This window comes from Pipistrellus kuhlii, unplaced genomic scaffold, assembly GCF_014108245.1.
Source record: "Pipistrellus kuhlii isolate mPipKuh1 unplaced genomic scaffold, mPipKuh1.p scaffold_m20_p_42, whole genome shotgun sequence".
In the NCBI taxonomy this organism is placed as follows: Eukaryota; Metazoa; Chordata; class Mammalia; order Chiroptera; family Vespertilionidae; genus Pipistrellus; species Pipistrellus kuhlii.
The window spans coordinates 3912002-3935267 of record NW_023425543.1 but is presented as its reverse complement, the minus strand read 5'-3'; the positions used below and the strand labels follow the sequence as shown (position 1 = coordinate 3935267).

At 55.6% G+C, this 23266-nt stretch overlaps 3 protein-coding genes across 7 annotated transcripts in view; 1 reads left to right on the top strand and 2 right to left on the bottom strand.

Annotated features, from left to right (window-relative positions):
- Positions 1–4698, bottom strand: part of FANCI (FA complementation group I) — a 34658-nt gene extending 29960 nt beyond the window's left edge. For 2 of the 4 annotated variants that reach the window (XM_045572028.1, XM_045572031.1), the window contains exons 1-4: positions 4395–4697; positions 3086–3188; positions 1904–1976; positions 761–891 (exon numbers count right to left, since the gene is read on the bottom strand). In XM_045572028.1, the coding sequence (XP_045427984.1) occupies positions 761–891; positions 1904–1976; positions 3086–3169 (288 nt within the window). In that variant the 5' untranslated portion in view covers positions 3170–3188; positions 4395–4697. Of the gene's footprint in view, positions 1–760; positions 892–1903; positions 1977–3085; positions 3189–4394 lie in introns of all 4 variants that reach the window. The other 2 variants (XM_045572030.1, XM_045572029.1) reach the window with 2 other exon arrangements.
- Positions 4699–5602: 904 nt separating this feature from the next.
- On the top strand, positions 5603–14086 carry RLBP1 (retinaldehyde binding protein 1). Its single transcript, XM_045572019.1, has 8 exons — positions 5603–5640; positions 6276–6348; positions 7169–7297; positions 8642–8846; positions 10046–10224; positions 11707–11865; positions 12770–12880; positions 13640–14086. The coding sequence occupies exons 1-8, from the start codon at positions 5603–5605 to the stop codon at positions 13796–13798; spliced, it is 1053 nt and encodes a 350-aa protein (XP_045427975.1). The 3' UTR covers positions 13799–14086.
- A 7835-nt stretch (positions 14087–21921) lies between these two features.
- Positions 21922–23266, bottom strand: part of ABHD2 (abhydrolase domain containing 2, acylglycerol lipase) — a 46325-nt gene continuing 44980 nt past the window's right edge. For both annotated transcript variants that reach the window (XM_036411830.2, XM_036411829.2), the window contains one exon: positions 21922–22541. In XM_036411830.2, the coding sequence (XP_036267723.1) occupies positions 22330–22541 (212 nt within the window). In that variant the 3' untranslated portion in view covers positions 21922–22329. The remainder of the gene's footprint in view (positions 22542–23266) is intronic.

The following is a 23266-nucleotide window of genomic DNA, read 5'->3' as shown; positions in this document are numbered from 1 at the left end:
ATATATATATATGTACTTAAGCTCTCGCCAGTTTGGCTCAGTGGATAGAGCATTGCCCTGCAAACTGAAAGGTCCCAGGTTCAAGTCCAGTCAAGGGCACATGCCCGGGTTGTGGGCTCAATCCCCAGTGGGGGACTTGCAGGCGGCAGCCGATCCACTGTGATTCTCTCTCATCATGGATGTTTCTATCTCCTTTCTCCCCCTTTCTTCCCCTCTGAAATCAATAGAAATATATATATTTTTAAAAAGACTGCAAACGTCGGAATCCTCCACCAGTTCCCTATGTTTTCAAATACGCCAGCTCTTCAAAAAGAGATACACGTCCATGACACCGGAAATGAAGCGAAAATGGCTAGATGGTGTGTGGCCCATCCATCCCCTATTTTGTCTTTTTAAAAAAATATATTTTATTGATTTTTTACAGAGAGGAAGAGAGAGGGATAGAGAGTTAGAAACATCGGTGAGAGAGAATCATCGATCAGCTGCCTCTTGCACGCCCCCCACCAGGGATGTGCCCACAACCAAGGTACTTGCCCTTGCCTGGAATCGAACCTGGGACCCTTCAGTCCGCAGGCCGACGATCTATCCACTGAGCCAAACCGTCCCGGCCCCTATTTTGTCTTTGAGCAGCTCCCGTTCACAAACAGGATCTGTGCCAGCTGTGGCACATCTGCTCTCCCTCCCTCAGCCAATGACAGCAGATGCCCATCCCGCCCCCACATCCACCCAGAACCAGAAGAGCATCTGCTTCCCAGCTCACCTCCAGCATCAGCAACCCGATGATCTCAGAGGCCGTTTCTTTCTGCAAGTCCCCCGACTCCACCAGCTGCATGCAGCGGGTGTATATCTTCCGCCTCCTGAGCGTGCCAGCTTCCTCCGAGCAGGGGGAGCCTGGTTTTAAAAAGAGGCCCAGAAACAAGAGGAAGAAAGGCTTCCAAGGTTGAAGGGTAAATAAATGGGGAAAAAAACACAGCTTTGTAGTTTAACGCAGAAAAAGAATAGTCAAAATACTGATTACTTTGGTGTTTAGAATAGAAACGTTTAGAAGTTTTGAAGAAGTAACTTTAGCAGTTGGCTGAAAATGTTATCTTTTCTTCTTCCATCTATATCATTAACTTTTATTTATTTTTTTAATTTTTTTTTCAAAGCTACTGATTTTTTAAAATATATTTTATTGATTTTTTACAGAGAGGAAGGGAGAGAGATAGAGAGCTAGAAACATCGATGAGAGAGAGAGTCATCGACCAGCTGCCTCTTGCACACCCCCCACTGGGGATATGCCCGCAACCAAGGTACATGCCCTTGACCGGAATCGAACCCGGGACCCCTCAGTCCCCAAGCTGACGTTCTATCCATTGAGCCAAACCGGTCTCAGCTATATCATTAACTTTTAAAAAATATTTTATTGAGCCGAAACCAGTTTGGCTCAGTGGATAGAGCATCAGCCTGCGGAATGAAAGGTCCCAGGTTCGATTCCGGTCAAGAGCATGGACCTTGGTTGTGGGCACATCCCCAGTGGGGGGTGTGCAAGAGGCAGCTGATCGATGTTTCTCTCTCATCAATGTTTCTAACTCTCTATCCCTCTCTCTTCCTCTCTGGAAAAAATCAATAAAATATATTTAAAAAAAAAGAAAAGCAAAGTAAACCAAAGGTGACTTTATGAAATGCACTTTTAGAGACCCCCAAACCAGCCATACAACCTCAGACAGCCACTGCAACCCCCTTCAGCAAAATTATTGACATCCACAAGACAGGAGACTGGCTGCTTTAATTGATTCCATAAAATCTCCAGATGCAGCAGTCTCAGTGGGGCTGCCAACAGCATGAAAAAGAGCCATATGCGCCCCAAGTTAACAGCTCTGCCCATGAAGCCAGGGAGACGGAGGGCGTTCGCTATCGTTACCTCTGAAGATGGCTCTCAGGAGGGCTCCAACTGCTCTGCCTTTCACCGCCTGATTCTGAAGGAGATTGGCGAGCTGCGAACAGAGAGAGAAGACTACCAGCCTCTGGCCACTACTTCTTTACCCCAACGCCCTAACCTCCCAACATGGAAAAATTCATCTGTCAGGTTCGAGGCCTCCAGGGGTTAGAAATAACATATTCATTTAGGTGGACCAGGGCAGATTTTCACCTGACGATGGTTGTCAAGACTGAACTCCAGCCCTAACCGGTGTGGCTCAGTGGATAGAGCGTTGGCCCGTGGACTGAAGGGTCCTGGGTTTGATTCCAGTCAAGGGCACATGCCCGGGTTATAGGCTCGATCCCCAGTAGGGGGCATGCAGGAGGCGGCTGATCAGTGATTCTCTCTCATCGTTGATGTTTCTATCTCTCTCTCTCTCCCTTCCTCTCTGAAATCAATAAAAAAATATTAAAAAAAAAAAGTTTTCTTGCAGACCCTAGGAAACCAGAGGATGAAAAACAAGGCCGTAAAAAGATTAGATACTTCAAAGGGTTCATGACTCAGAAAAGAAGTACATTTCGAGAAAAGACAAAGGACAGGACACCTTTGGACTTGGTTGCTGTGCCCGGACCCTGACCCCCTCTGTGAGTTTTTCTCAGGAACTCTGACATTCTCCGGAACCAGGCACAAGCTGAGCTGTTTGTAACATCATAAAAGATTAGCCGACTTGTTATCGGACTCTGAGCTCCTGAAGGCTGGACAAATGTCCTCCAGTTGTCCATTTCTCTTCCTCGTTTCTTTTTTTCTTTTTTCATATATTTTATTGATATTTTGCAGAGAGGAAGGGAGAGAGCTAGAGAGCTAGAAACGTCGATAAGAGAGAAACATCGACCAGCTGCCTCTTGCACACCCCCTATCGGGGATGTGCCTACTGGGGTACATGCCCTTGACCGGAATCGAACCTGGGACCTTTCAGTCCGCAGACCGACGCTCTATCCACTGAGCCACACCGGTTTAGGCTCTTCCTCGTTTCTTATCCACCATGAGCTGTAACCATACAGATCCTCGTCCCCTGAGGAGATTGGGGAGGAGATGGAGTGGCGGGGCGACCGCTCTAACACGTCCTTGGGACCTGTCACCCGGTCTGACCTTGGCTTTTGGCAAAACACGCTTCCCCGTACTCACGTCCTCCTCCTTCAGGGTCTGGAGAAAGGCCTGCAGGCTGTCTGCCGTCTTCTCAGCGGCGAGGGACAGAATCTTCTGGTCCATCGCTGCACCTACCAGGGCACTGAAAGGCAAACGGGGCAGCGCTGAGGAAACTTCTAGAAGCGAACAGGATTCCTTTCTTTTCCCCGTCCCTGTCTGTTCACTGAGTGTTCCGCAGGTGGTATGGACAACACACAGAGGATACGCTACAGCCGATGGACTGACTCGCACCCGTTAGGTCCGTGGTCGGCAAACCGCGGCTCGCGAGCCACCTGCGGCTCTTTGGCCCCTTGAGGGTGGCTCTTCCACAAAAGACCACGGCCTGGGCGAGTCTGTGTTGAAGAAGCGGCGTGAGAAGGAGTTTAAGGTTAAAAAACGTGGCTCTCCGAAGAAATGTCCATCGTTGTGCTGCTGACATGCGGCTCTGGGGACTGATGAGTATGCCGACCCCTGGGCTAGGGGATTCTTAGCCAAACAGAATCATCTCAAGAATTCCCTCGAACGTCCTTACTACAAACGTTTATTCTAATGTGGTGGGTTCATCATTTTGCCCACATTTTTATCATTATTTTCTTAGCATCTACCCATAACAAAACCACTGAACAGTATATCAAATACAAAGTAAATTATTGTAAACGTATAGGCAAGGATGTGTGCCATTATAAAGTAATAAAATACCCAGATGCAAAGGCCAAGTAAGCGGTATAAGAACAAAGGAGACATTAGCAAATCGGCAGAAAGAAATAGGTTCAAATCTTCCCAGCAGAGAGAAGCTGGAAATAGAGCTCAGAGACGACATCTGGAGTCAGGATAGACAGAGTGTTTGTGCCAAAGCCGGCTTGGCTCAGTGGATAGAGTGTCAGCCTGCGGACTGAAGGGTCCCGGGTTCGATTCCGGTCAAGGGCATGGACCTTGGTTGCGGGCACATCCCCGGTGGGGGGTGTGCGGGAGGCAGCTGATGGATGTTTCTCTCTCATCGATGTTTCTAGCTCTCTGTCCCTCTCTCTTCCTCTCTGTGAAAAATCAATAAAATATATTTTTTAAATTTCTGGAGGCAGAGTGTGTGACAAGATTGCGACAGCCCATCCAGCATCGACGTGCAATGCGCAGAGGCCGGGAGGTGACTGGGCTATTTCGGGGGTCCGTATGCGGGTTAATTAAGGGAAATTTAATTAAGGGACGGAGAAGCCGAACCTCGACGGAGGAAGCCCTGAACGCGAGGCCAGGAGCGTCCCACAACCCGGGGGGCGGGGGGAACCGCGAAAACCCAAGGGACAAGGCTGCGCACCTCGGCCTTTGGGGCCACAGAAGCTCCGGGCGCGGCCCTGCTGTCCTCACAGCCCCGCTCCCTCCTCCGGGGGCGAACACGCCGCCCGGGCCGCGCGCCGAGCCCGTCCGCGCCGACACAAACCGGCCCCGAGGCCGCCGCGAGCTTCCGAAACTCCCGCGCGACTGCACGCCCCCGCACTTCCGTCACCCGGAGCAACAGGTCCCGCCCCCGCAGCGCCCTTCCGCCGGCGGGCGCCCGCGGTGGGCTGTACCATTAAGGCCGGTGGGCTGGGGGAGCCGCCGGGCGTCCTCGGACGTCCCCACGCACAGTCGGGGGCGGGGGGAGGCGCGGCGTGAGAACTCGAACGCGGGACCGCGGAGTGAGCATGCGCAGTGCGAGCTGGGCGTGCCCGGCGAGGCGTGTGATTGGTTAAGCCCGGGCTGGGCGTGCCCGGCGAGGCGTGTGATTGGTTAAGCCCGGGCTGGGCGTGCCCGGCGAGGCGTGTGATTGGTTAAGCCCGGGCTGGGCGTGCCCGGCGAGGCGTGTGATTGGTTAAACTAGGGCTGGGCGTGCCCGGCGAGGCGTGTGATTGGTTAAGCCGGGAGGCAGGGGGCGGGGACTAATGAAGTGATGGTCTTTGCATCTGAAGGTCTGAAAGGCAGAGGCAGGTGTCTTATTCCCTGTGCCACTGGAGGGGCCAGTGACCCCTCAGCTGTATACACACACACACACACACACACACACACACACACACACACGTGACCCCGCAGCTGTATACATATGTGTGTGTATACATGTGTGTATATACATATGTGTGTATAAATATATACACACACCAGTGACCCCTCAGCTGTATACATGCGTGTATACACACACATACACACACACACACACTCATTGGAGGTGCCAGTGACCCCTTAGCTGTATATGTGTGTGTGTGTGTGCATACACACACATGTGTGTGTATATATGTATATGTATGTATACACACATATATGGGATTATACTCTGTATATGTGTATACATACACACACATATATGGGATTATACTCTGTCTCACATCTGGAAGGACTAGGGGTGACCTCAGCCCCCCCCCCAGCACAGAATGGGGGCCACAGCAAATGCGGCCCCCCTCCTTCCCTGCCTCCGCCTGGCACAGAGACCTGGGAGCCCAATGTGGCTAGCACAGGTGCCGGGCCAACGAAGGCAGCGTCTGCCCTTGAACAATGGCGCTGTTGTTGCAGCCAGAGGAGCCAGGCTCAATGTGAGCCCTGCGATGGGCCAGGGCAGGGCAGAGGCAGAAGGGCCGTGACGAGAAGATGGTGCTTGAGGAAGCCCTGGTCCCGGACAAGGGCCACGTGGCCTGTTCGCCTCTGAAAAGCTCTGAGCCGCCCGCTTTGTGTTGGACTCCATCACCCAGCTCTGACTGAGACCTCCTTCAGAGTGGCGTTATGCACTTCATTGTGTCTCCCCCAAATTCCTATGTTACCGTCCTCACTGTGGAGGTGACAATGACCTCCCCAGGCCTTGCTGGGCTCGGGGAGAGGGTGGGAGGCCTGGGTTCCTCAAAGCTGCCATGGCATCGGCAACCACTTTCAACATTTCTCTGTGCCTCCTGCAAGCCTTGCTCTGGGTGTGAGCTCCCAGGCCCCCTGGGATGCGGGAGAGGGCAGGGAGGGGGGAACGGGGCTGGCCCAGATCCGTGGCTGAGCAGGAACCCCGAGCAGACACACAAAGGAAGGCTTTGAGGTGGCTCCAGCCGGACCCGGCCGGCCCCTGCGGCCCCCTGGCAGGGCCTCCCGGGAGCCAGATTAACAGGAAATCACGGGCCCTGAGACGTTCCTTGGGACACCCTAATCCCAGCCTGCTGACGGGATGCTGACGGGACCACGCCCCCAGCAGCCGGGACCTCCAGGGCCTCCCCAGGACACAGGCATCAGGTGGCCCCAAAGAGGAGCTGGGAACCCGGCAGGTAAGTCAGCACCAGGGGCCCAGCCGGGCTAGGGTGCAGGGGGAGTCCAGGACTATGCGGAGAGTCAGGAAGGGACATGAGAGGCGCCTGTAAAACGGAAACCAGCTGGCTACTTTCCAGGCCGAGCCAGACGGGCCTGTGGGCAGACTTAGCAAATACGTATCAATGAAATGTGCATGTGGATTTAAACAATGCATTTCAGCCCTGACCTGTTTGGCTCAGTGGATAGAGCGTCGGCCTGCGGACTGAAGGGTCCCGGGTTCGATTCCGGTCAAGGGCATGTACCTTGGTTGTGGGCGCATCCCCAGTGGGGGGTGTGCAGGAGGCAGCTGATCAATGTTTCTAACTCTCTATCCCTCTCCCTTCCTCTCTGTAAAAAAAAAAATCAATAAAATATGTATATTTTAAACAATGCCTTTCAGCGGAACAACAGCAAATGCCCCAGGTGACTGCGAGGCTTGGGAACGTTTGAGATCCGGGGTCCTGAGACCAGCTCTGCCATTTCTCCATCCGCTGCTGCCCCCCTGACCGCCTCTCCCAGGGCAGGGGCTGGGAAAGAGAGGCCCCAGGCTCAGGCTCCTGGAGGCAGCATGTCCGCGGGGGTGAGTCCCCCTGCACCCTGGGGTCCCCCTCCACCCACTTTCCCCGCTGCCCTGCTTCTGCACACCTGGTCCGCCATGAGCATTGTCCCCTGCAACCTCTTTGCGGCCCTGGACGCTGCCCGCAGCCAGGAGGCTGACCAGCCAGCCGCCAAGGGTTGTGGGCAGGGCCTGGGCCCGCTCAGGCTGCTGGGCACCTGCCGCTGCCTTTTCCCGCGCAGGAGGGCACCTTCCGGGAAGTCCCTGAAGAGGAACGGGAGCTGCGTGCCCAGCTGGAGCGGCTCACCACCCGGGACCACGGGCCTGTCTTTGGGCCGTGCAGCCAGCTGCCCCCGCACACCTTGCAGAAGGTGGGGTGGCCCCGGGGGCGGGGGGCGGAGGGCGGGGGATGAGGGGCAGGTGAGGGAGGCAACAAGGGGGAGAGATGTGGTGGCCTCCTCGCTGCTGGAGAAAGCGCCCTCCCCAGCTCTCCGGGTTGTCTGAACCGCATGGGCTGGCCTGTGCTGAGGCCCTCCTGGCGGTCAGGCCTGGCCAGACATCAGCCCGCCTATCCAGGTCTACAGCACCCCCGGGGCTCCCTGGGACCCAGGGCCTCCAGCCAGGGATCATCCTAGAGCACATGTGTCAAACACAAGGCCCTCGGGCCAAATCCGTCCCGCCAGGCCTTGCAATGTGGCCCGCACCGCGCTGTCATCACTGCACTCCGCTGCGTTTCCATCACAATGACAGTTTATGACTGTTCAGTAAACCATTCGGCCCGCGATTTAGGCTGGATTTTAGATTTTGGCCCCTTCTCTGATTGAGTTCGACACCCCTATCCTAGACCCTCTGATATTAGGGACATTGCATTTTTTTTTAAAATATATATATATATATTAAATTGATTTTTTTTACAGAGAGGAAGGGAGAGGGATAGAGAGCTAGAAACGTCGATGAGAGAGAAACATTGACCAGCTGCCTCCTGCACGCCCCCCACCTGGGGGTGTGCCCGCAACCAAGGCGCATGCTCTTGACCGGAATCGAATGTGGGACCCTTCAGTCCGCAGGCCGATGCTCTATCCACTGAGCCACACCGGTTTTGGCAGGGACGTTGGATTTAAAAAATATATATTTTTATTGCCCTAATCGGTTTGGCTCAGTGGATAGAGCGTCGGCCTGCGGACTGAAAGGTCCCGGGTTCGATTCCGGTCAAGGGCATGTACCTTGGTTGCGGGTTGCGGGCATATCCCCAATGGGATGTTTTATTGATTTCAGAGAGGAAGGGAGAGGGAGAGAGAGAGAAACATTGATGATGAGAGAGAATCATGGAGCGGCTGCCTCCTGCACGCCCCACACTGGGGACGGAGCCCGCAACCCCGGGCACGTGCCCTGACCGGGAATCGAACCCTGATCTGCTAGTTCGTAGGTGAAAAACACAATGTACTTAAAGGACTGGGCAGAGTGCTAACCAGGGGCTCCCTAAGGGCAGGCCGTGAGGATGAGAGACAGTCAGACCGTGGGCTTCATCCTGTCCCAGGAAGCCAGGATGAGCAATTGGACCCAATTTCCCCAAATGCAACCAGTTGTCCTGCGGATGGAGCAGCGAGGGCCCAGCTGCTGCCCCTGCCAGGTCTCACCCCTTCCGTGTGCGTGTGTCCCGCCCCGCACAGCACCTCCCCGGGGTGACCTCCTGCCCCCGCCGGACTCTGTTCCAGGCCAAGGACGAGCTGAACGAGAGGGAGGAGACGCGGGAGGCGGCGGTGCGGGCGCTGCAGGAGCTGGTGCTGCAGCAGGCGGCCTCCGGGGAGGCGCTGGCCGCGGCTGTGGCCGAGCAGGTGCGGGGCAGGGACCGCGCCTTCTTCCTGCGCTTCATCCGCGCCAGGAAGTTCGACGTGGGCCGCGCCTACCAGCTGCTCCGAGGTGAGGCCCGTGTGGGCCGCTGGGCGAGGAGAGGAGGGTGTGAGGGTGGGGGTGACCCTCACTGACCCCTGTGCTTCCCCCTCCCACTCCCTGCCCACCATGGCTCTGAGCCTCCCCGTCTTTACCCCTAAAACACATGTGTCAAACACAAGGCCCGCGGGCCAAATCCGTCCCGCCAGGCCTTGCAATGTGGCCCGCACCGCGCTGTCATCACTGCACTCCGCTGCGTTTCCATCACAATGACAGTTTATGACTGTTCAGTAAACCATTCGGCCCGCTATTTAGGCTGGATTTTAGATTTTGGCCCCTTCTCTGATTGAGTTCGACATCCCTACCCTAAAATGTCCCACGCAGGCCTGGGCGATTCCGCTGAGCTGTGACAATGAATGAATGAATGAATGAATGAATGAATGATTGGGACTGGACCAGATTCCTAGAGCCTAAATCGGTTTCGGCAGTATCGGTCTATTTTAGTCTCTTACATTGGATGGCTAGCTTGCAAGGTCGGACCGTTAAGTTTGTCTGTTTCTATTATGTGAAACGGAAACATGAAGTCATTTTACAGAAGAACAGCCTGTCTGAGAGTGATAGAGTTTATATTGTCAGGGTTTTCAGGATGAGGGACTATCTAACAATAGCAGAGAATTCTAACAGCAGTTTTTTAAAAATTATTTTATTTTATTGATTTTTTTTTTTTTACAGAGAGGAAGGAAGAGGGATAGAGAGTCAGAAACATCCATGAGAGAGAAACATCGATCAGCTAGTTGCCTCCTGCACGCCCCCCACTGGGGATGTGCCTGCAACCAAGGTCCATGCCCTTGACCGGAATCGAACCCGGGACCTTTCAGTCCACAGGCCGACGCTCTATCCACTGAGCCACACCAGCTAAGGCTTGGGGTTTGAGTGTATCTTCTCCCCACCCCCACTCAGCTCACCCTGTGCCCAGCTGGGACCCCTGTACCCCTGCCCACCGGACGGAGGAAGGCCCAGTCGGTGTGGCCCTCAGATTTAGCATCCCACCTCCCACGTGGGCAGTTGACCAATGATGTTCCGGCCTAGAGTCTTGATTCCGGAGGCAATGATCCCAGAGAGGGGGTGTCCTGCTCGGTCCCACGCAGGCCTGGGGGTCCTCCCTCCCCTCCCCTCTCCCCCGGGATGGGCTGGCTCCCTGAGGGACCCCTCCGTCCTCCCTGCACCAGGCTACGTGCACTTCCGGCTGCAGCACCCCGAGCTCTTCGACAGCCTGTCCCTGCAGGCGCTGCGCTGCACCATCGAGGCCGGCTACCCCGGCGTCCTCTCCCACCGGGACAGGCAGGGCCGGGTGGTCCTGCTCTTCAACATCGAGAACTGGGACTGCGAGGAAATCACCTTCGACGAGGTCAGCGGGCCCCTCGCGAACGCTGGGCTGGGCTGGGCTGGGCTGGGGTCCCTCCCCCAGCTCTGGGGTCCCTCCCCCAACGCTGGCATCTGCGGGCTCTCAGTCCTGGCTCCGCCCCCCTCCCCAGGCGAATGGGGGGTCGGGGAGGCAGGCAGCCAAGGCCCCCAGGCCCTGTCCAGCTGGGGGAGAACACCGAGAGTGGCCAGGGCAGCTGGAAACCCAGTAATTTGTTGTTGTTGTTTTTTTAAAAATATATATATTTTATTGATTTTTTACAGAGAAGAAGGGAGAGGGAGAGAGAGCTAGAAACATCGATGAGAGAGAAACATCGACCAGCTGCCTCTTCTACACCCCCCACTGGGGATGTGCCTGCAACCAAGGCACATGCCTTTGACCGGAATCAAACCTGGGACCCTTCAGTCCGCAGGCCGACGCTCTATCCACTGAGCCACACCGGCTTTGGCTGGGTCAAGCACTTAAGAGAGCTGCCCTGCCCAGCTAGTGTGGCTCAGTGGTTGAGAGTCCACCTAGGAACCAGGAGGTCACAGTTCGATTCCCGGTCAGGGCACCGGCCCGGGTTGCGAGCTCCATCCCCAGTGGGGGGCGTGCAGGAGGCAGCTGATGCATGATTCTCTCTCATCATTAATGTTTCTCTCTCTCTTTCACTCCCTCCCGCTCCCTTCCTCTCTGAAATCAATAAAGAAATATATATATATATATTTTTTAAAAAAAATAATAAATGCCGAAACCGGTTTGGCTCAATGGATAGAGCGTCGGCTTGGGGACTGAAAGGTCCCGGGTTCGATTCCGGTCAAGGGCATGTATAATACCTTGGTTGCGGGCATATCCCCAGTAGGGGGTGTGCAAGAGGCAGCTGATCAATGACTCTCTCTCATTGATGTTTCTAACTCTCTATCTATCTCCCTTCCTCTCTGTACAAAATCAATAAAATATATTTTAAATGTAAAAAAAAAAAAAAAAATAATAATAATAATAATAATAATAAATAAAAAGCCTTGGCAAATACAGTTAAGTTTAAAGGGACAGGGATAGCCGAAACCGGTGTGGCTCAGTGGGTAGAGCGTCGGCCTGCAGACTGAAAGGTCCCGGGTTCGATTCCGGTCAAGGGCATGTACCTTGGTTGCGGGCACATCCTCAGAAGGGGGCGTGCAAGAGGCAGCTGATGGATGATTCTCTCTCATCGATGTTTCTAGCTCTCTCTCCCTCTCCCTTCCTCTCTGTAAAAAAAATCAATAAAAAATATATTAAAAAATAAATAAAAATAAAGGGACAGGGATAAGCACTCTGGCATTAACCATGGCTGGGACACTCACCGTTATTTCCTGGGACCCACCCCCGGGGGGGTCATGCCCCCGCGGTAAGCCGGTGACCAGTGACCTCCGATCGGGGTGACCCGCCGGCTCTCCCGCCAGGCCCCGGTGCCCGCGGGCGGAGCCGGCAGCCTGTGCCCTCTGTGCCCAGATCCTGCAGGCATATTGCTTCCTCCTGGAGAAGCTGCTGGAGAACGAGGAGACGCAGATCAACGGCTTCTGCATCGTGGAGAACTTCCGGGGCTTCACGCTGCAGCAGGCGGCGGGGCTGCGGGCCGCTGACCTCAGGAAGATGGTTGACATGCTCCAGGTGCGGCCCCAGGCGGGGCGGCCGGGCCCGGAGTCCTGGCTTCACGGTGCTGCCCTGCCGGCAGGGCACTGAGAATGTTCCAGAGAGGGCCAGGCCAACCGCAGGCACTTCTGCATGGTGATCGACAGTGGGCCAGGGAGTCACAGCCATTATTAGCTCATCTACCCGGAGCGAGCATGCGCTCGCTGCTTCCTGCCTCATTTTCTTCACGTTTTTTATTTATTATTATTATTATTTTAAATATATATATATATATTTTTTTTAATTGATTTTTTACAGAGAGGAACAGAGAGGGATAGAGAGTTAGAAACATCGATGAGAGAGAATCATCCATCAGCTGCCTCTTGCACACCTTCTGCTGGGGATGTGCCCGCAACCAAGGTACATGCCCTTGACCGGAATCGAACCCGGGACCCTTCAGTCCGCAGGCCGACGCTCTATCCACTGGGCCACACCGGTTTTGGTCTTTTTTATTTTTATTTATTTATAATTATTTTTTAATATATATATATCTCTTACTGATTTTTTACAGAGAGGAAAGGAGAGGGATAGAGAGCCAGAAACATCGATGAGAGAGAAACATCCATCAGCTGCCTCTTGCACACCCCCTACTGGGGATGTGCCCGCAACCAAGGTACATGCCCTTGACCAGAATTGAACCTGGGACCTTTCAGTCTGCAGGCGGATGCTCTATCCACTGAGCCACACCGGTGAGGGCGTCCATGCTTCATTTTAAAACCTGGAAAACAAGGCTCAGAGATTTGCGTGACTTCTCCAGGTTCCCCTGGAACCTTCAGGGGCCTGTCCCCGTGCCTTGGGGAGGGAGAGGCGGGGGGTGAGGGGGGTAAGTGGGAACCTCAGGCCATTGGGTCCTCAGGGATGGGGCGCTCTCTGTCCCCCACAGGACTCCTTCCCAGCCCGGTTCAAGGCCATCCACTTCATCCACCAGCCCTGGTACTTCACCACCACCTACAATGCCGTGAGGCCCTTCCTCAAGAGCAAGCTGCTCCGGAGGGTGAGTGACAGGCCGCTGGCCGCGCAGGGGCGGGGCGAGCAGGGGCGCTGCACAGTGATTGGCTGATGAGTGGTGAGAGAATGGGGATTCTTTTGTTGTTGTTGTTAATCCTCACCCGAGGATATTTTCCTATTGATTTTTAGAGAGCATGGATGGGAGAAGGAGAAACAGAGAGAGAGAGAGAGAGAGAGAGAGAGAGAGAGAGAGAGAGAGAGAGAGAGAGAGAGAGAGAGGGAGAGAGAGATACATCGATTGGTTGTCTCCTCTGGCTAGGGCTGGGGGATCAAGCTAGCAATGAGTCAGAATCAATGAGGAGAGCGATTCATTGATCAGCTGCCTCCTGCAGGTCCCCCCCTGGAGATCGAGCGCACAACCTGGGCACGTGCCCTTGACTGGAAATGAACCTGGAACCCTTCAATCCACAGGTGGACGCTCTATCCACTGAGCCAAACTGGCTAGGGCAGTTTGGTGACTTGAAAAAAAATATATTTTATTTATTTATTTATTTTTTTTACAGAGGTTAAGAGAAAGAGATAGAGAGCTAGAAACATTGATGAGAGAAAATCATTGATCAGCTGCCTCCTGCACACCCCCCACTGGGGATGTGGCCGCAACCAAGGTACATGCCCTTGACCGGAATCAAACCCGGGACCCTTCAGTCCGCAGACAGACGTTCTATCCACTGAGCCACACCGGTTTCGGCTGGTTTGGTGACTTTTGATGGGGGCCCAGCCCAGCTCTGTCCCCGCTTCCCTGCAGGTCTTTGTCCACGGAGAGGACCTGTCTGGCTTCTTCCAGGAGGTTGACAAGGACATCCTGCCCGCCGACTTCGGGGGCACGCTGCCCAAGTACGACGGCAAGGTGGTGGCCGAGCAGCTGTTCGGCCCCCGGGCCCACGCCGAGGACACGGCCTTCTGAGGACACCCCTCCCTCCGGCCCTGTTAGCACCCCTGGGCCTCTCCCCGTGCCCCGGGCCCGGCGGCTGGGAAAGGGCTGCCTGCGGGGGCTGGGGTTCCCCTGACCCCCCCCCCCCCCAGTAGGGGGTGACAAACCGGTGGAATTCGCTTGAACAAGAAGAGTTGGGTCCCTAGCCAGTGTGGCTCAGTGGATAGAGCGTCAGCCTGCAGATCGAAGGGTCCCCGGTTCGGTTCCAGTCAAGGGCATGGACCTCAGTGGCAGGCTCCTCCCCAGCCCGGGCCCTGGTCGGGGTGCGTGCAGGAGGCAGCCCATCGATGTGTTTCTCTCACATCGATGTTTCTCTCCGCCTCTCCCTCCCTCTTCCCCTCTCCCTGAAAGTCGATGGGAAAATATCCTTGGGTGAGGATTAAAAATAATAATAATAATAAATGAATATCTTGTTTTAAAAAATGATGATGAGCCGAAACCAGTGTGGCTCAGTGGATAGAGCGTCGGCCTACGGACTGAAGGGTCCCAGGTTCGATTCCGGTCAAGGGCATGTACGTTGGTTATGGGCACATCCCCCAGTAGGGGGAGTGCAGGAGGCAGCTGATGGATGTTTCTCTCTCATGGATGTTTCTAACTCTCCTTCTCTCTCTTCCTCTTTGTAAAAAAAAAAAAAATCCAAAAAAAAATCAATAAAATATATATATATATAAAAAATAAAAATAAAAGATGATGATGAGAACAATTACATTCTTACTGTCTTTGAAGCTGCAGGAAAAGGGCTCATGTAGGGTAGTTTCCAAGACTCTTAATGATTTCCTTTGCAAGAGAGATTTGCTACACAGAGCCGTGAACACAGACACGGAGGGAGATAGAAGGGAGAGGGGTCTGGGGGCACCGGAAGCTCGGCAGCCAGCAGGCATGAGGGCTTCCCACGTGCAATTCCAGGCTGGGGGCAGGCTTGCAGCAGCTCCATCTTGGGGTGGCCTGCTCCCCACAACAGCGACGGCCAGCTGTGTCCCCCTCGTCCTGTCTGTGGGGTCTCTCCAGCAAAAGCTGGGGAGCTGCTCTAAGCCTCATCCTGAGGGATTTCCTACATCTGGAGCCAAGGCGGGCAGGAGCTGACAAGTGAGTTTGCCTACTGTGGCCCGGCACTGCCCCCTGCTGGCCATGCCCTGGTACTGCTCCTCCCCGCTCAGAGACAAGCTGAGCAGGAAAGAGGTGGGTGAGAGGGGCCAGACCTTCCCTGTCCCCTTTGCGAGGCTGTGTCCCAAGCCCGTGAATGTTATTTTTATTTTTATTTTTTTAATTTATTTTTTGTTGATTTATTTATTTATTTATTTTACAGAGAGGAAGGGAGAGGGATAGAGAGCTAGAAACGTCGATGAGAGAGAAACATCGACCAGCTGCCTCTTGCACAGCCCCTACCGAGGATGTGCCCGCAACCAACATACATGCCCTTGACCGGAATCGAACCTGGGACCCTTCAGTCCGCAGGCCGACGCTCTACCACTGAGCCACACCGGCTTCGGCGAGCCCGTGAATGTGAATGTTAGATCTGACATGCTCAGCCTCACAAAATCCCAGCTGCCTACACGCTGGGTTCCTACAAGTGGCCGCCATCATCGCAATGGTGAGAGGGGAAGCGGGGCCCGGCCGGTGTGGCTCAGTGGTTGAGCACTGACCTAGGAACCAGGAGGTCAGGGTTCGATTCCTGGTGAGGGCACGTGCCTTGGGTTGCGGGCTCGATCCCCAGTGGGGGGCGTGCAGGAGGCAGCCGGTCCATGATTCTCTCTCATCACGGATGTTTCTCTCTCCCTCCCTCTCTGAAATCAATAAAAATACATTTTTAAATTTTTATTTATTTTTAATATATTTTTTATTAAATTATTATTTTTGTACATATACCAAGCCCCTTCCCCCGTACATACCCTCCCTCCCCAGAGTTTTTTGTCCATTGGTTGTACTTACATGCATGTATACAAGTCCTTCCGTTGATCTCTTATCTCCCCCAGATCTCCCCAACCTCCCCCCACTGTAAAAAATACATTTTTTTAAAAGCCAGTCATCACAAGAACTTGGTGTTTGGCCCATTTTCCTTCAAACTCACTCTTTGGTGAAGACACAGCAGAGAACCCTTTTAAATATAAAACCCCCCAGCCGAAGCCGGTGTGGCTCAGTGGATAGAGCGTCGGTCTGCGGACTGAAAGGTCCCAGGTTTGATTCCAGTCAAGCGTATGTATGTACCTTGGTTGCGGGCACATTCCCAGTAGCGGGTGTGCAAGAGGCAGCTGGTCGATGTTTCTCTCTCATCAACGTTTCTGGCTCTCTATCCCTCTCCCTTCCTCTCTGTAAAAAAAAAAAAAAAATCAATAAAATATATTAAAATACATAAATAAACAAATGAATATGAAACCCCCACCACACAGAAAACTCGCAGCCTCGCCACATTTTTAGTCTTTTAATTTTTTATTTTTTTTAAGTAAAGAAAGTCCATTGAATCAAAAGATAACAAAATTACAGTTTTCGCTTGTCGTGATCTTTGTTCACCACCACCACATGGAATAATCAAAAGAGGACCCAACGCAACAGGAGAACGTAAAAACGGCCCAGGACACGGGTGTTTTAGTCTGGTTTCTTAATAAAAGTCAATATCCTCGTTATTTAGAAAAAATTGCATTGCTAGTTGCAGATGTTAAACGCCTCGGTGCCGGAGGGTCCCCATTGTGTGTCCACACCCCCCCGCCCCTGCCCCCAGACCCCCAAGACCCGGCAGCACGGAGGCTTTTAGACACAAACTCAAAAAGAAAAACATGGTGTTTAGGGCGGCGACGTTAGGTTTCAGGAAAATCCGAACGAAATGACACAGAACGAGAAATCGGGAATGTGGATGCGATGGTTCTCAAAAAGTCAACCTGGAGGCGGTCATGCGGGGCCCACCTGCGTGTGGTGCTCCCTCGGCCGTCCTGGCCAGTTTTTCAATAAATCCTTGCCTGCTTTAAAAAAAAAAAAAAAATCAACCTGGAAGCAGAACTGCGGGGGGATGTGAGGGGCTGGCAGGAGTCTGAGCGGGCCGAGGGGGGGGCGCCCCCTCCAGCCCCTGCCGTCCCGGGGGTGTCGCTAAGGCCGCTGCAGTGGCAGGAGTGGGTGCTCGGGTACAGTGCCAGGTCTTCCTGAGGCATTGGGGGGGCCAGCTCGCCTGGAGCTGGGGTGGAGGGGTGACGGGCTGGGGGGGAGGGGGAGGGGGGGTTGTGCTTCAGGGGAACTAACGGGGCAGAGGCTGAAGGATAAAACCTAACGGGACCTAACTCTACATCCGGGACCTAACTCTACATCCGGGGAAGGGAGCCTGGCCCGCCCACGCCCCCGGTCGGGGGGCTGCTCGACGCGAGTGGTCTAGGAGGAGAATGCCCAGGAGAGGAGGGTAATTTCTGCAGGTCCCCGGCTTATGGCAAAATAGTAGATTTCTTGGCGGATGGGGGACCAGGAGGGGGAGACCGTAGGATATGGATTTCGTTACTGATGGACAGAGGAGTCGAGTTAGTAAAAGGCTTAATCGGCCGAAACCGGTGTGGCTCAGTGGATAGAGCCCCGGCCTGCGGACTGAAAGGTCCCGGGTTCGATTCCGGTCAAGGGCACGTACCTTGGTTGTGGGCACATCCCCAGTGGGGTGGGGGTGTGTGTGCAAGAGGCAGCTGATGGATGCTTCTCTCTCACTGATGTTTCTAACTATCCCTCTCCCTTCCGCTCTGTAAAAAAAAATCAATAAAAATATTAAAAAAAAGAAGTGAATGTCCTCTTATTTATTAGACACCCACACGCACGCCCGGAAAACCAGCTCAGAAAAGGGGGGACGGGAAGGGGCCGCTGGCCGCTGTCTGGAAGCGGAGAATGGCTGGCGAGCTCGACTCGGGGCTGCTTTTGTTTTGGGGGAGCATCCCGGTCTCGCTGCCAGCAGGGGCCACTCCCCCTTCCCTCAGCCTCGGATACAATTTGGCAAAAGCGATCCTGCTCGGGGAAGAGCGGGTGCCTCTGACCGTCCCCCCCACTCCGGGCCTCCGCACGCCACGGACGGCTCCTTGTCACGGCCTCTGAAGCATCCAAGGAGCTGGTGGCTCTGAACAAGGGGCCACGGAGGAAGGAAGGAAGGCATCGGAGGGGGCATTTGGCAGGTTCTGTGCCCCCGATCGCCAAGGGGTGGGGTGCCTGACGTAAGGAGGTGCGTACAGGCCCCCCACCCCTCCCCGCGCGGGGAAACGCTCTGGTTTTGCTTGTGGCTTCGCTTCAAACCGGAAGGATTTGAATGGCGTTGCCACGATCCTGGGGGACGTAGGGGGGAGATATTCAAGTTAAGGCTTTCTGGTCAGAGAAAGGGGTTCCAGATGATGTGGTGAGCGGGTGCCGCGGGCAAATGCTTCTTAGCAACTCGGGACACAACGTGGGGTGTCAGGGATCTCGGTTTTATCTCCAGGCCAGAGAGAAGGGCCCCCCACATCCCGGACACCTGCCTGCCGGGCACACACAAGCAAGAACACACGCATTGTCCCCCCTCCCCGGGAACTGGCGGGATGAATGACCCGCGGAGTCACAGGCGACAAAGCGCGCTCTCATCCGGGCTTGGATGAAGACGGCGGTTTGAGAATGAAAGCGGGAGCTGGGAGGATGTTTGTTCCGGGAACGCTCAGCGCCCTGCCCAAGCCGCACAGAGAGACGGGGCATCTGCCTCCGGCCAGCAGCCGCACCTGCCCCGGTCACGCGGCCAAGCCCCCGGGACAGCGAGACGCTGAGATGAGGATGGAGACGCCGAAGAGAAGCCGAAGACACAGGCGGAGGCAAGGTCAAGGTCGTCGCCCGCAAAGCCTGACGCAGCAGCTCCCTCCCCAGGCCCCACAGGGTGAGAACCAGGGGCCCTGACTCAACGGATTCCAAAGCAAGGGCTGCAGGAGCCGGCAGGAACGTTCGGGAAGATGACTTGTGCGTCGATGAGTGGTTTCAGAGAGACGGTCTAGGACAAGCGTGTCAAACTCGCGGCCTGCAGGACTGCAAGCCACCTCGAGGCGTGTGGCCCGCTGGCCTCGAGTTTGACATGCGTGGTCTGGGGTCACTGGGCCTCAGGAAGGTGAAGCGGCTGCCCCCCATCCAGGGTGAGGTCCCCTGCACCCCGCTTCCCCTTCCAGGCACATCTCCCCTCCTGGGATCTGTCACAGGCCCCCCACCACGCCGCTGAGAGCTGACAATGACCGTGACCACAAACAGCCTTCTCTCCAGGCCGCCCTGGAGGCCCTGGTGCAAACTCACAGCAGAGAAGTGATGGGTTTTTTTTATGGATGTTTTTTCCCCCATTGATTTTTCAGAGAGAGAGAGAGAGAGAGAGAAACATCGATGTGAGAGAGACACATCAATGGTTGCCTCCCGCCTGCCCCCTGACCAAAAGCCAGGAGCCTGCCACCGAGGTACGCGCCCTTGACCAGAATCGAACCCGGGACCCTCCGTCCGCAGGCCTACGCGCTATCCACTGAGCCAAACTGGCCAGGGCAAGGGGTTTTCTTCAAGGCTGTTAAAACGCCCTCTCACAGAAGTGCATCAAGGAGACCTGACACCATTTTCCAAGAATCGGTTACTCATGTGTCTTCAAATTGTCTGGGGGGGGGGGCGGGGGGGGGGGCAGGGGGTTCAACCAGAAGGAACGTCGGGACCCCCTCCTTGGCTTTTAACGTGTTATTCCTGCGATTGAACTGTCTGGGTCTTTGCAACTTGCTACATCCTTCATCTGATTTCAGAATAGAACGTTCAAAAGCTCAAGCTCAAGCCTGAACAGCCGGAAGAAATGAATGGCTTTTCCCACGGCCCCCAGGAATGAATGACTTTGGAAGCAGAGCGGAGGGGAGCGGGAGGGAGGGAGGGAGGGAGGCGGACGCTGACCCACATACAGGACGCCGCTCCCTTGTTCACCAGGCGAGCTCGCCTCTCCGGCCGTTCAATGCCCTGCGCGCCCATTCAGGGCAAACAAGACTGTCCCTGTGGAGGCGGCCACAGCCACCCCCTCGTTTCCGCGCCCGAGGGCCTGGCGCTGGACAAAGGCCTTCAGTGGCCTCCGTGTGAGAGCCATTCAGAGGCACACACTGCAAAGCGCTCAGCTGGGCCGCCGCCCGCTCGGCTCCGGGGGGTGAATTCGGTCGGGTGGCAGCACAGGAGGTGCCCCAAGCCCTGCCTTCTCCCCCTCCTCACCTGCAGGGGGGGGCACCTGGACCACGCTGTCTTTCCTCTTTCCGGATGGAGCTGGGAGCTGGCCGCTAGCGCCTCAGAGCAGGTGGAGAGAGGGGACCCGGGCAAACGACAAGGAGATGGATGGTCACAGGAACCCATGAAGTCACTGCGTTTCACAGGAAGTCTTAAGAGGCGAAGGGGGTCGTGGGAGTAGGACTGAGAATCTTCTGGATCGCAGCTGTGGCTGTCGGGGGGCGGGGAAGTGACAGGGGACAAGGGCAGGCTTCCGGACGGGGGGGGGGGGGGGTAAAGCGCCACTCTGTGCTAAAACAACGCGAGAAGGAAACGCAGTAGAAAAAGAACAACTTGGGGAGGACGGTGTCACCAGGACAAACTGCAGCAGAGTCCGGGCCACAGGCATCATCATCTTTCGAGACAATGGCTGTTCCTGATGTTATTCGTTAGTTCGATCTAGCGATTGTCAGCAAATAGTTTCTCCAGCTCAACAGACATCTCCTGCCACAGTCACGTGGTGGGGGGTGGGGGTGGGGGCGATCCTCAAACTGTGTCCACCTGCGGCCACAGGGGTCGGCCCCCGAGCCCCCAGGGGACCCCCTGCGCCCCCTTCCACACCCGCACGGACCTCTCCTCCTCCTCCCGTCCGCCCCGGAGCCAAGGGGATGACGCGGGGCACGTTTTGAAGCACCCGGGCCACGTCTCTCGGAGTTCCATTTCGCTCCGGACAGCGACTGCGGGTTCTGCAAAGCGCAGGGTTTGTGTGCATTCAGGTACACAGGACTGGGGGAAAGTACTTGAAACGTCAGAGTGACCGTTTCGCCGGGGAGGACCCGCGGGGAGAGGCCTCTATGAACTAGGGAGTTAAGGATACGCTTGCAGGAAAACACCTCCTCAGGTTGGGAAGGTCTCGCTCCCATCTCAGGTCCAGCTTCTGGATGTTTGGTAGCAAAAGCCAGAGTTGGGGAGAGACCCGGGTTAAAAGACAAGATTACAAGCGAGCGCGTCGTAAGACAAGGCCCCGCAGACGGCTTTATGGGACGGGAGGAGCAGACAGACAAACCGACAGAAGAAGGCAAATGATGACGTCTATGTGGTTAGACCAGAGGGCAGCTCCCGGGTCCTCCCACCTGTCTGTCTCTCAAAATCTCAGGGGAAGCGAGTTTGTCATTGAACTTCAGGGCGGGGAGCGACCTCAGCCGGCAATCTACCTGGTTCAAGGGCCCCATTTCACAGGCGAGGGAGGTCAAGTTCAAGGGGGCCTTCCCAGGGTCATCTAGCCGGTGAGAAGCAGAGTCTGGAGTGGTCACAGGGGGGACCCCTGGGAGCTGGGTGACCCCTCCTCCGACTATGGATTTTAATAAAAAGAGCTGAAACCGGTGTGGCTCAGTGGATAGAGCGACGGTCTGCGGACTCAAGGGTCCCGGGTTCGATTCCGGGCAAGGGCATGTACCTTGGTTGCGGGCACATCCCCGGTAGGGGGGTGTGCAAGAGGCAGCTGATCGATGTTTCTAACTCGCTGTCCCTCTCTCTTCCTCTCTGTAAAAAAAAAATCAGTAAAATATATTAAAAAATTAAAAAAGCTACTGAGATGTTTCTGATGGGAAGGCCAGTTTGCCGGGCGATGAGGATCACCGGGGGCACTTGTCAAAAATTAAAATCCCCAGGCCCTTTCCCAGGCCCGTGGTGTCGGCCTCTCGTCGGGGAGGGACCTGGGAGGCTGAATTTTTAATAAGTGCCCCCGGCCACTCTCAGCGCCTGCAAGGGGCCGGGACGCTGTCCTAGGAGCGAGCGAGCGAGCGAGGGAGGGAGAAGCTTGGCTTGTGATCCAGGCGGTTTTCTCTGCCCTAAGGGGCCCCGGGTTCGGGGCTGACCTGCACCTCCGCCGAGGGCCCGGCGTGGCGAGCGCTTTTTCGGGATCCACGCAAGGACACATCCGGTCGCCACCGAATGACTGACCGACGCCCTTCGTTGTTCTTGGGGGAGGGCCCTTTTGATCGGCAAAGCAAAACTGCTGTCCTGACACCTTTTTTTCCGTAGGGAAAACTAGACGAGATTGGCTGAAAAGCAATCGTGCGGATGACGCTACACCGGACAGGAGGCCGAGAGAGACGCTGCCTGTGGCGCTTGTCACCACGGAAGGACATCGCAACGGAGAAGAACAGGGAACTAAGCACAAAAATAGCCTGGAGCGCCCGGGGTGGCGGCCCCCGCTGATGGGGTGAGGTCAGATCCAGGTCGCGGAGGGAGGGGGAGACCTGAACAGCCGGGGAGGGACGTCCGGGTTCGAGGGGGGGCGGCTGGAGGGCCGTGGTCCGGGGGCCTCACTCCGGGCCGGCCTCCACCTGCTCGGTGTCGGCGGCGGCAGCGTCGGCGCACTGCAGCTTGCTGCGCTCCCACTGGCAGACGGCGTTGGCGTACTCCACCACCAGCTTGTCCATCCACGTCAGCGGCTCGGGCAGCAGCATGGAGCCCTCGAAGAAGCCCAGGTGGCCGCCGTGCAGGGGCAGCACGAACATGACGTTCTCCCGCTTCTCTGCAGGGGGAAGGCGGCCGTGAGGCCCTGTCCTACAAGGGCGTCCGACCGCCACCCGCTGCCTCATTCACCTCCGTGGGGAAGAGGGACCTAGCAGGCTGGAGAGCGGCAGCTTGGCGGAGCAGAGCAGAGCAGAGCCTGTTCTCAAACACGGCTGCGTGGGCGCACGCAGGGGTTTGGAAAGATCTCTGTGCGGCGCCCTAGCTGGTGTGGCTCAGCGGATAGAGCCTGCAGACTGAAGGGTCCCGGGTTCGATTCCGGTCAAGGGCACATGCTGGGTTGCGGGCTCGATTCCCAGTAGGGGGCCTGCAGGAGGCAGCCAGTTGATGAATGATTCTCTATCATCATTTAAAAAAATATTTTATTGATTTTTTACAGAGAGGAAGGGAGAGGGGGGAGAGAGAGAGCTAGAAACATCGATGAGAGAGAGACATCGACCAGCTGCCTCCTGCACACCCCCTACTGGGGATGTGCCCGCAACCAAGGTACATGCCCCTGACAGGAATCGAACCCGGGACCTTTCAGTCCGCAGGCCGAGGCTCTATCCACTGAGCCACACCGGTTTTGGCTCTCTCATCATGCCTCTCTCTCTCTCTCTCTCTCTCTCTCTCTCTCTCCCTCTCCCTTCCTCTCTGAAATCAATAAAAAATATATATATTTAAAAAGAAAGATCACCAAGCAGCGTCCAGACCAGTTCCATCAGGATCTGAGTTGGGGTGGGGGGT

Excerpts from the sequence above, each read along its gene's own strand:
- RLBP1 (XM_045572019.1), top strand. The coding sequence starts at position 5,603 with ATGGCGCTGTTGTTGCAGCCAGAGGAGCCAGGCTCAAT. Across the intron at positions 7,298-8,641 it reads CCCCGCACACCTTGCAGAAG|GCCAAGGACGAGCTGAACGA; the intron begins GTGGGGTGGCCC and ends ACTCTGTTCCAG. Across the intron at positions 8,847-10,045 it reads CGCCTACCAGCTGCTCCGAG|GCTACGTGCACTTCCGGCTG; the intron begins GTGAGGCCCGTG and ends TCCCTGCACCAG.